The 12,055-nt window shown below is 41.1% G+C and overlaps 1 protein-coding gene across 1 annotated transcript in view; it reads left to right on the plus strand.

Annotated features, from left to right (window-relative positions):
* Positions 1 to 6,274: 6,274 nt before the first annotated feature.
* Positions 6,275 to 12,055, plus strand: part of LOC102850881 (collagen alpha-2(I) chain-like) — a 37,603-nt gene continuing 31,822 nt past the window's right edge. Inside the window, exons 1-3 of the mRNA XM_006891475.1 lie at positions 6,275 to 6,382; positions 10,541 to 10,576; positions 11,204 to 11,296. Coding sequence (XP_006891537.1) covers positions 6,275 to 6,382; positions 10,541 to 10,576; positions 11,204 to 11,296 — 237 coding nt within the window. The remainder of the gene's footprint in view (positions 6,383 to 10,540; positions 10,577 to 11,203; positions 11,297 to 12,055) is intronic.

Here is a 12,055-nt window from a genome sequence, read left to right on the forward strand (position 1 = left end):
TTTTAAAGTGGCTACCAATCTGAGGGGCTCATCTTCTGACACTGTTTTGACAGTGTTCTGGTGCTATTCACAGAGCCTTTGAGGATCCATTATTTAAGAAGTAGATGGCCAGTCCTGCTTCTTTGTCAGTCTTAGTCCGGAAGCCCCACTGAAACCTGTCCACCATGGTTGGACACCACCTTGCTGATATTTTAAATAGTGTTGGCATAGCTGCCAGTGTCATAGCCATATAAGCCCCCACAGTACAGCAAACTGTTAGAGGAGTTACGATCTCTCCCAGGTATTCCCCAATCTCACCATATTGAACCGCTTTCCCTTCCTCAGACTGACCAATTTCATACTGCGATTATGCTTAAATCGTTCCTCATCTAGTCTCAGTTTCATACTGCAGTTATGCCTAAATCATTCCTCATCTAGTCTTTTTCTTTAAGGCTTGAACAAAGGTGAGTCATTCTCTGAGAATTTCTCTATCCATCTAAATCTAGGTTCACCCTAAATATTAAATATATATATTATTATATATTATATATATTTTACTATTATATATGCATTCCACAGTACTTACCACACTCTTATCTATTCCAATAAACTCTACACCCCTTAAAGACTCTCATTCTCTTACATAAGTAAGTGTATGCCCACCAACTAGTACAGTGACTGGCATAACACCAAACATTGGGTGAATGCACTTCTGGCCTTAGCTAAAAAAACAATTGTTAGCTAGTTGACTACAGCTCACAAGGACCCCATAAATTATGGCCCCAGACCTTGCCTTCTCCTGTCCCATCCTCATCACCTCTAATATGTTTGAGCCCATTTTAATAGTCCCTGTGTCAATCAATCTCATTGAGAGTCTTCCTCTCTTTCACCGATCCTCTACCCTTCCAAGCACGATGTCCTTTTCCAAGGACTGGTCCCTCTTCTGGCTTCACTCTTCTTGCCTCCAAAGAGCATCTTGACTATACTTTCTCCAAGACACATTTGTTTATTCTCTTGGCAGTCCACAGGATCTTCAGCACTTCCACTCTAATACCACAACTCAAAGGGAACTGAATCACTCAACTGGTATGACAAAGGGCTACAATCGCTATGCCTTCCAAACAAATATTCTAAAGAGAAGTCCACAAACCTTTACAGCCACTCATTTCCTTATCAGAGGCATTTTAAGAGATTATTTGACAAGCAACATAGAAGTGCAACTAGAAGGAGATGGCATGTAGTATTGATGCTTTCCACAGAATGGATCCTAAATAAATATTTGGACAGGATTTCTCAAGTGTTTGAATAAGAAATTTACTTTGATCAAAGGCTAGAAAGTTGGCTAATCACAAGAAAGTATAAACTGGCATGACATTGTGAGGCTGGGCTACATTCCTTTATCAGACTTTCAACAAGGTGTGTGATCACCTTGTCGACTATAGAGTGCAGGTGGCAGAGCCCATGCAGAATTGTCCTTCTAACTGAAAGGTTGTGCTTCTCTAGTGGTTCAAATCCACCAGAGGCTCTGCAGTAGAAAGATGAGCAATCTCTTCCCTGTGAGTTTTCTGGGAAAAAAAAAACACAAAAACCAAAAAACAAAAAACCACTGCAGGGTTGCTATTGTCAGTTCTAACTTGACAGCAATGAGAGAGTGAGAGTATTGTTGTTGTTGTTGTTGTTGTTATGTGCCATCAAGTCACTTGCGACTCATAGCGACCCTATGTACAACAGCCCTAAACTCTGCTCTGTCCTGTGCCAATCGCACTGTCTCTGACACACCCATCCCAATTACCCCAATCACTGAATCAATCCACTTCATAGGGGGCCTTCCCCTTCTTCGCTGTCCCTCCACCCTGCCAAGCATGATGTCCCTCTCCAAGGACCTGTCCCTCCTTGCAACATGTCCAAAGTCTGTTAGACGGAGCCTTAGAATCCTTGCCTCCAAGAAGCAGCCTGGTTTGACCTTTTCCAGGATGAATCTGTTTATTTTCCTAGCAGTCCATGGTACCCTCAATACTCTTCTTCAGCACCACAGCTCAAAGGCATCAGTTCTCCTTCTATCCTCCTTGGTCATTGTCCAGCTCTCTGATGCATAACAAGTGATTGCGAAGACCATGGCCTGTATCAGACACACCTTAGTCTCCAAAGAGACCCATTGCTCTTCAGTACTTTGGAGAGGTCCCTAACAGCAGCCTTTCCCATGGCAATGCGTCTAATTTCCTGGCTGCTGGTGCCAAGAGTGTTGACTGTGAAACCAAGCAAACTGAAGCTGTGAACAATCTCAATCTCTTCACCATCCATCCTGATGCTGCCAATTGGCCCACTGGTGAGAATCTTTGTCTTCTTGACATTGAGCCTCAATCCAAGCACTTCAGGTCCTTCTCAGTTTCAGCAAGCAGGGTTATTCATCTGCATACCACAGATTGTTGATAGATCTTCCACCAATCTTGACCCCCACATTTCTTCTCATAGAACCCAGCCTCCTGGATAATCTGTTCTGCATACAGGTTGAAAAGGTATTCCAGGTAAATGTGGAGTCCCCAAGGCCGCAGTGCAGGATCCGTTCTAAGGCTCCATGTTGTTGTTGTTGTTATGTGCCGTCGAGTCGCTTGTGACTCATAGTGATCCTATGTACAACAGCCCTAAACCCTGCTCTATCCTGTGCCAATCTCACTGCCTCTGACACACCCATCCTGATTACCCCAGTCACTGAATCAGTCCACCTCATAGAGGGCCTTCCCCTCGTACGCCGTCCCTCCACCCTCCCAAGCATGATGTCCCTCTCTAAGGACCTCTCCCTCCTTACAACATGTCCAAAGTACGTCAGATGAAGCCTCAGAATCCTTGCCTCCAAGGAGCAGCCTGGTTTAACCCTCTCCAGGATGAATCTGTTTATTTTCTTGGCAGTCCAGGGTGCATTCAATACTCTTCTCCAGCACCCCACTCTGATGCAATCCCAGCAGGCAAAGAAGAAGGGCACCAAGGGTGCTTGAAATCATCTGCCCACATTCTAGAGTGAGAGTATAGGGAACTAAAGAAATGGACTTTTTTCATCAGTCTTTTTTCACCACTGTCTAGCTTCTAGTTATAGAAGTCTTTTATCTCCTTTGTCTCTCTTTGTCCATCCCTTTCCTGTCAACCTCCAGCTTATCCCGTCCCTTACACTTTTCCTCATCTGCTAGGCACATAGACCCCATCACAGCCTTCACCAAAACAGTTCAACCTGTAGGTCAGCTCCCTTCCCAGCTGTACCCTAGCCCCATGGAAAGCTTCTCAATGTTTGGAAGAAAAAAAATATTTGACATGTTTCAGTGATAGCATGAAGGAATTCTTCCCTTAAAAGAAAAAGAAATCCACTTTAAAATAAACACGAATCATTATGTACTCAGTGAGAGTTAGTAAGAGAAAAAGAACAAAATTATATATCAAAACTTCTGGAATGGGAACCTTCATACCACTTAAAAAAATATATCCTTCCGTTCTCTCCATTTTCCTGGTTCAGTCCTGATCCAGAGCCTCCTACCAAATGCTGACGCCTGCCTGCTCCAAGCCCTGCCACATCAGCAGGGAGGGAACCACAGCATTTGGTATTTGCATCAGTTTCCAGGAATGCTTTTAAAGTTATCAGTTCACTCTGCTGCCTTTAGCAGAGATGTCTTCCTTTAACCTGTTCCTATAACTTCTGTTTCTCTTAGTCTCATAAACTGGTTGAGGAGTTTTTTAATGTTAAAATTATAATCACATTTCCAAGAAGAGTTTTGCACTTTAATCTAGTTTAACAACAATTAGAAGATACACAACCAAACCATCAAGATCGGGAGCCTTTATTCCAATTCCTCCTACTCAGATAGTATGGCCGAATATTAAATTCTTGGGGGAGGGGCTCTTTCATAAAACTGTTTCCTCACCTACTTTATTTTTTTTTCTAATAAATATCTGACATTCAGAAAAGAGTGGGCAAATGAATAGGTGATGTTCTCTGCAAAGACAATTCTGTAAAGTGGTTAGAAGTATCTCTGGTTTTAAAAACACTCTGGTTAATGCAGAAAAAGCATGTCACTGTGTGGAAGTTAAATTTTACTTTTTTTTATAAGCGTGATGTTTGCTTTTAAGATTTTTGGATCATTCTTTAACAGTGATGCTTTGATAAAAAGGCAGAAATGTTCCTGTGATATACTTAAACTTGATGGCCTTTGTTGATGTTGCTAGAACCAATAAAAACTTAGAGGAGTTGACTAATCAGAGTCAAATTTAACGATGAAATTTCTGAGAAGACCAAGCACCCTTTCAAACTCACTCTTGGATATTTCAGGCTTTCTATCTTCCAAGGCAGTGCCCTTAATTATAGTAAACTAAATCAGTTATAGTTTTGGATATTCTCTTGTACCTTTAATTTTCCATTAACTTTTTTAAAAGTTAGAGAAAATAGGTTAAGAACATTCAATTTCTTTTGTTTCTAGCAGCTGCTGATGAAGTTAAAGAGTATCTTTTTCTCTCTTAAAGAAAAATGTGTAAGAGAGAGGAGAAAAGAATTTGCAAAGAACCACAGTCCACTTTAGTACATGTAGCTTCTGTCATGGAGATAGATTTGACTCCTTTTGCATTGACTTTGGAAACAGGATTGCACTCAACCCATTCATTGCTGACTAGGGACAGTAAGGAAGAGGAGCACAGCCTAGTGACAGATGGCCATTTCTTCAGGCCTTGAATAACATCCCAAGAGTAGGGTTTGGGAAGAGTTATCCACTGATATGAACTACACTCAGTACTATCTCACAGTTCTCTGGATCTTTGGCCTCTCACGTCAAATACCTCACCATCCCGGATCCTCTTCTTCTTGGTGGAACTTGAGTGGTGACCACAGGGACAGAGACGATTAATGTGGGTGGGGGATGTATCTAGAAAAGGCTGTGGAGCTCCCAACCTCGAAGTTCTTCTCTCAAGCAGAGTGTTTTTCCTGGTCGGGAAGAAGAACTGAGACCAAAGCAGGGAGCAATTAGGGCTCTGGTTGTAAAAAACGGTGTCAGTGAGTGAGCAGTAAGGTCCAGAGGAATTGGGGGAATTCATTCGAATATTATCTGGGTCCAGGTTCCAGGTGTAGCTGGTAAACCCAAAGAGAGCAGGCCAGAGGCACTGAGGGAACAGAGGGCAGCGGGTTCTCCACCTCACTCTCAGAAAAGATAAAGCGAGCACAGAAGACGGGTCTTCGGATTCCTTGACTGTTGCATTCATGAGCAGAGCCAGGCAATCTCCAAAGCCACCTCTTAGAATCAGCCTCCACGGAGGCCAGGGAAGATGCCAAAGGACTTCCCGATGGCTTAGGCGAGTGGGGTGGGGAGGAAGGGAAGCCCATTCTGCCTTCTTGCTGGGTGCCACGCCACCGCTAGCCTGCTCCCATCTTCCCACCCTCCAACAGTAGGCGTCCTCCAAATCCAACCCAAACTTCACAGACGGACTCCCCTCTCTCCCAGACCCAGAGGAGAGAAAAAGGAAACCTCATTGCTGAAAAAGTGGGAGCACCACGCCCCAAAGCTGGGCCATGGTCGAGGGCGGGCCTGATGGCGTGGAGGGTGGCGTGCACGCCTCGCCACGCAGTCGGGTCTCCCCTCCTCCCCCTCCTCCTCCTCCTTCTCTCGTGTCCCTCGGCCTGTGCCCCTCCACTCTGCAGGTGGCTGCCTGAGGCCCCTAGCAAGGCCCAAGGTGGACAGCTCCTGCTTTGATTGCCAGGCTCAGGCCCTGCACGCAGCTTTCGGCCTGGAGGGCTTCACCCTGGCGGGGCGGATGCCCCTCATCGGTTTCTGCAGAGCGCTTCGACGTGTCCAAAAATGTTTCCAAACTTGGAAAGGGTGGGGAAGGGTGGGGGAGGGCGGGGGGGATGGGGAGGGCGGAGGTATGCAGACTTCGAGTCAGACTTTCCCCTTGCAAGCCTCAAAAGTGTCCACGTCCTCAAAAAGAATGGAACCAATTTAAGAAGACAGCCCCGTGACCACATCCCTCCCCACTGCGCTCCCTCCTCTGCGCCCCCGCAGTCTCCTCCCAGCCCTGGCTGCCCGGGCCCCGGCCCCAGCTCTCTCATTGGTGGACGCGCTTTTGGAGGCACCCTCGGGCCAGGGAAACTTTTGCCGTATAAATAGGGCAGATCGAAGCTTTATTATTTTAGCACCACGGCGGCAGGAGGTTTCTGCTAAGTTGGAGGTACAAGCCACGACTGCATGCCTGCGCCCGCCAGGTGATACCTCCACCGGTGACCCAGGGGCTCTGCGACACAAGGAGTCTGCATGTCTGAGTGATAGACATGCTCAGCTTTGTGGACATGCGGATTTTGTTGCTGCTTGCAGTAACTTCGTGCCTAGCAACATGCCAATGTAAGTGCCTTCCACTTATTTGGGGAGAAGGGAGAGAAGTTAGATGGAGGGGCACCCTGGTCTGAGACAGGAAACTGAAACTTAAAGTCCTTCTCTAGCTTGGAGTGAAGGAAGGCTCTGGCATGTGGAAAACTCAGGGATTCATGAGAAAAATGGACATGACTTTTAAAATGGAAACATAAAAGGCTCAGCTCTCAAAAGTTAGGGAACTTTTTCTCTTGCCACAAAGGGAGAGAGTAACTTGTTGTGATCCTCTGTTTAGTGCAGTTGGAATGCAGCCAAAAATATTTTCCACAAAGAGGTGAGATTAACAATTGATAAAATGAAGGGGGTCTGCCCAACCGCCCCCATAATCTCAATCATGTCCACTTGATAAAATGGACAGCCTTCTTTAGACAGTCCTTTAATTTAGGAATATAAACCCCAATCTCTAAGAACTTTGATCTGGGCGGTGATGATGATGGTGATAGTGATAATGATTATAAGGCGCCCTCTGCAGGGTGGAAAATGAAAGTACAAGGGACCAGGCCTTAATGGAGCCTCCATTGAAGACTCTACAGGTTTACACAGACTTTGTCCATTTCTTATTGGCATAATTCCTGGTGGTTACTCAGTGTAGCATAAGAATGAAATGGATGATACTTGGGAGGTATGCATTCTGGAAAGTAAAATTAACTTTACAACTCATTTTCTGGTCAGGGAAAGAGTAACATTATAGGATCAGTGCCTTTGTTGGACCTCAAAGTTCTTCAGCTTCTTCACAGTAATAATCATATGATCGGAAAACAGCAAGTTGGAAAATGTAAACACTGGTCTTAGACTCAAGAGATGCAGCAGCATCCCAAGATTTCCACTAGTTTACCCACAACCTTGGGCAAACCCAACTGAACCTTTTGTAAAATGCAATTAAACTAATTAGACTACGTAGCAACACAAAGTTTTCTGAACAGACTTCTATCTTCAAAGTAGAATGGCGAAAATGATTCGGGCTTTTGTCCTGAAAATGTCTACCTAATTACTAGACAGAGATTTTGATTTGATGGCTTCTAACCACACCCAACACTCCAAAACACACATCTCAATGAGGCTATCTACCATTACATCATTATTGAATTAGAAGTGAGTGTGTGTGTGTGTGTGTGTGTGTGTGTGTGTGTGTGTGCGCGCGCGCGCATGTGCACATACACTTTTCCTGTCCATAGCGATTATGGGGTAACTGCATCAAACGTATTCACATTGCAAATGTTCACTTTTCATGATGATTGAGGGGTACAGAGGAGAATTAGCTTAGGGGAAAAAACCTCCAGAACACTCAAACCTATGAAGTTTGGAGGCACAAAGGCCAATCTCAAATTTTTATCTGGTCAAACAGTACTAAATACATGTTCTTCAAAAACTGGCTTATTTCTGAGTAATTAGCAAACAAATCTCTAAACTAATATAGACATCTGTTAATCAAGTCCAGGAATAATTACTCTTCCTTTTGGTGTACTGTTGTGTACCGTTGAATTGAAATTGACCCATAACTGACCCTCTAGCTGTTTTCCACAAGACAGTTAATCACAAGAAGGAGATTGCCCATCTTTCTCCCTTGCAGAGCAGCTGGTGGATTCAAACCGTGTGCCACTGGGTTTGCAGTGCCATTTTTAGCAGTAGGCTACCAAACATCCATGATCTGAAACCACCAGCTGCTCTGCGGGAGAAGGATGGGCCATCTTCTCCAACGCAACTAACTGTCTCTAAAAATGCACTGAAAGATCAGCTTTGAGTCAGTTCCAACTCAATGATACTCAACGGTTGATGCATGCAATGAAGTAAACATGTAATTTTTGTAATTTAGTGTAAATCGCATAGATTGTCCTTAAATGTTGGTTTTGGATATAGGCCACTTTGCAGAATTTGTTGTTGAATGTTGCTGTTGCAACAGATATTTTTCATTCCAAATGATACACTTCTTGACCATCCAATTAGAGCCATTTTTAAGGGTAGGCTGTCTTTTTTGCAAGGTTGGCTACACTTGTATCTGACGTTAGCCTATAATTTTTATTTGATAGGAAAGGGATTGACTCTTTAAGAACTTTCAGCAATTATGACAAAGGAAAAATGTATTTAGTTTACCATTTTTCTTCAAATTCTTTAACACACACAATCCGTATCTATGCAGAACAAGTCATTTCTCAAGAATGAAAGTGATACATATTGATAAAATGCCCTTACCTGATTTGAATGTACCAACTTACACCAAATTCAGGTTTCTGAATTAACCTGTTTTCTTCTTCATGGTTTGAAGATAATACCTTTGGGGAGAAAAAGCATGAAGAATAGTATAAATTCAGTGAAGTACTAAGCAGTTTCAATGTCCTATTTAAGTTCTAATACTTTCTTAATTGACCTTTTTAGATTTTTATGTGTTAAAAATTCTCTAAGCCAAATTAAAAATTATTCCCTCATCAGTCCACTAGTCTTGCCTAACATTCAGCAATTCATATGTTCAATTTACCAACTTAATTACAAAGAATTAGCAATATCCTTCAGACACATTAATATTTCAAGGCATTTATGAATTAGTAAATAATTAACACTTTCATTCAAAATGTATTTACATATTAATATTGCAAACGAATCACCCTGCTGTTCCTGGCCATACTTCTGACCTGCATAATTTCCAAATTATTTCAATAGTCTTAATAAAAAAATATTTTTAGCCCTTTAATTAGGCAACTCAACTGTATGAGCTAGTCTAGTCACTACTTGCTACTACTGTTGTTGATGTTGTTGATTGCCTTCAAGTTGAAATCAATGAAATATTATTCTAATCTTTAATTATTATTTTCTTCTTTCTCCTTTTCTCTACAGCTTTAGGAACGGTGAGTAAAATTATTTCTTTTTCTTCTTTTTTAAAGTTATTTTTATATCTTTGGCTACAGAATATTTGAGATGAGTTGGTATTGACCAATCTGGAGTCACTAGAAAATTGTAAAGCATTGTGGACTTGGAAACCCTTTTGGCAACCTTAGAAAGTACCCACCCCAATTTCCTGAATGGGTGGAGCTACTGAATAAGACAATTTACATACGTATACACAGAAATAGAGAGTGAATAATTCCAGTGCAGGTTTGAATTTGAACATCAACTATTATGAAGCAGAGGACTTCATTAAATTAGAGAATCTTGTAATGTCTTTGAAGTAATTTGCGAGAATGTCAGGATCAAATTTTTGGTTCATGAATTGAATTTGAGGCATAATTACAGATAAGTATCTATGTATTTGGTTCAAAGTATAACATATTCCATTTTGTGGCTAAAGTGTAAATATTTACTTTGGAATATTAAGATGATAGTAAATGTATCATGCAGAAAAGAGGGACATTTATATATGTCATTTTTCTCACAATATTTTGCTTATTCCTTTCTAGGCAACTGTAAGAAAGGTAAGAGTCCTATACTTCTCCAATGATATCTGAGTAATACTAAATTATTAGAAATTATCTCTAATATAACAAAATTTATTATATTATAAAAGAAAAATATTTGTCAGTATATTGCCCAAACTAGTATTCAGTAATAAAACAAATAACTTAGAGCTGTGGAGTTGAACAAATTCACAGCTGAACCTCTTGTGTATTTTTACGCAAAGGAGACTTCTCTCCAAGAAGAGAAAGAAAATTTATCTTAAAGGATTTTAGCTAAATATACTCTGTAACTGTAACAAACCTGTCAATCTCTAATGATTACCTTACTAAAATAACACTGTGTAGATAGGCTTAATGTCTGGAGTAAGCCTCCAATACTACCTTTTAAAAATACAGATTTTTTTTTTAATTTAGGTTGTTTATTTTTCATTTCAATGAACATCTACAGAGATTTTGGGATTCCATTCATTCATTGTTGCACCCTTCCCCCCGCAACCTCCCCCCCGCGCCCCCCCCCCCGTTTGCTCCTCTCCTTGAAAAGCAAAAGAAAAACTCCCTCATTGGTACACAATCCCCCCCACCGCACCTCCCCAAACCCCACCCCCTGTAGGATTTTTATTTAATGCAGTAGGCCATAGGCCATCCTATAGAAACAATTTCATAGCACTGTGGCTCACTACTGTGCCTAGATCTCTCTTACCAATGGATTATTATGAAGACCAGTTTGTGTGTTCAGTGGAAGTTCTCAGCCATTTCTTACTGTGTTGTCTCCGTCTTTTGTAGGGTCCACCTGGAGATAGAGGACCACGTGGAGAAAAGGTATGCAGAAGGGACGTGACTGAAATTTGAGTAACCACATACTACAAACTACAGAAGACCAAAAAATTTTTAAGATTCTTTTGTATCCAGATAATTACACCACCTTTTAAATAGATAATGCCCTACATAAATATAAATAATATATACATAAATAATATTAGAGGTGAGAAATCTGCACAACTTCCTTTCAAAACTTTGATGAAAGTATTTTATGGTTATGTTAACCCATCTGCTATTCAGGCATAATATACCTAAACCACTGAATAAGCTCATCAGTCAGAAACTGGCAATCTATATTCACAATGCATCACACTGCAAAGTTAAACATACAGCATTCACAGACTCATGAATGTTAACTCTAACTTTTCTTTTTATTTGAATTCTGGAGCTCCACTGTGACTGAGAAACTTTTTAAGAATGATTCTATCCTGTTTTTTGTGGGTTTTTGTTTTTTTTCCACCTTAGTTGCTGATCTTCCTTCACATAGAGACCCAGGTCATAATTTCATTTTAACTTTGCCCTCTTAGGAAAGGTCTTAATAACGATAGTGGCATTTATATTCTTCAGTCTCCTATGCCTTGTTCATGTAGTTAACCCTAACCTAGTGTTTCATTCTTCATATGGCAGGGTCCTGACGGCCCACCAGGTAAAGATGGGGAGGACGGCATGCCAGGCCCTCCTGGCCCACCTGGTCTTCCTGGCCCCCCTGGTCTCGGCGGGGTAAGTTGTCTTTACTCATTAACTTTTAACTAATTTTAGTTTCTTACATTTCTATTGGAAGAAAGAAATAAGCTATTTTTGATCTAATATATCCTATTTCATATCTTTGGTTTCTTCATTCGAAGGTCTGGTCTACTCGATGTCTTTGTGAATCCTTGTCAATTACAGGACTAGTCTTTGTGTTCAGTGAAGGTAGCAGCAGCTTTGACAGTCATTATTTAATTTGGGGATTTAATATCTTTTATCAGTAGAGCACAAATAAGAGGTGTTGCATTATTAAAGAGTTTGATTAGATTGAATTAGTGAAATCCCTGATCTTCAGCAATTTTGCAAAAACCCTACCCGTCTATTCTTTTTGACTTGACGTCTGCTGAACCAACATTCAAAGCAGTTCTAGGTTTAATTTTCTTGAAACTAATTTCCCTTTTTCATTAATATTTTCTTTTATCTTTGTGTCTTTAACAATAATATGAGTGCCAAATGGCCTCATTGCAGGAAGGAAAACATACTTGCTTAATTGGTTAGCAATTATGAATCAGAACTAGATTCCAATCCCCAAATGTATGCCAGTGAAATAAGACCTTTCTCTCTCAAAAAACTTATTATGATTGCTTATCTACTAAACACATTAAAAAGTACCTTCCTTAATAGATCTACCCCCATAAGAAAGATCTTTAACAGTAACGTTATTACTATGAACTATTTTTTAAAATTTTTCATCTTCCAATGGTCATTTTAATTTCATTTTCCTTTAAACCT

Source organism: Elephantulus edwardii, unplaced genomic scaffold (assembly GCF_000299155.1).
Source record: "Elephantulus edwardii isolate Elephantulus edwardi_28Jun2011 unplaced genomic scaffold, EleEdw1.0 scaffold00098, whole genome shotgun sequence".
Taxonomy (NCBI): domain Eukaryota; kingdom Metazoa; phylum Chordata; class Mammalia; order Macroscelidea; family Macroscelididae; genus Elephantulus; species Elephantulus edwardii.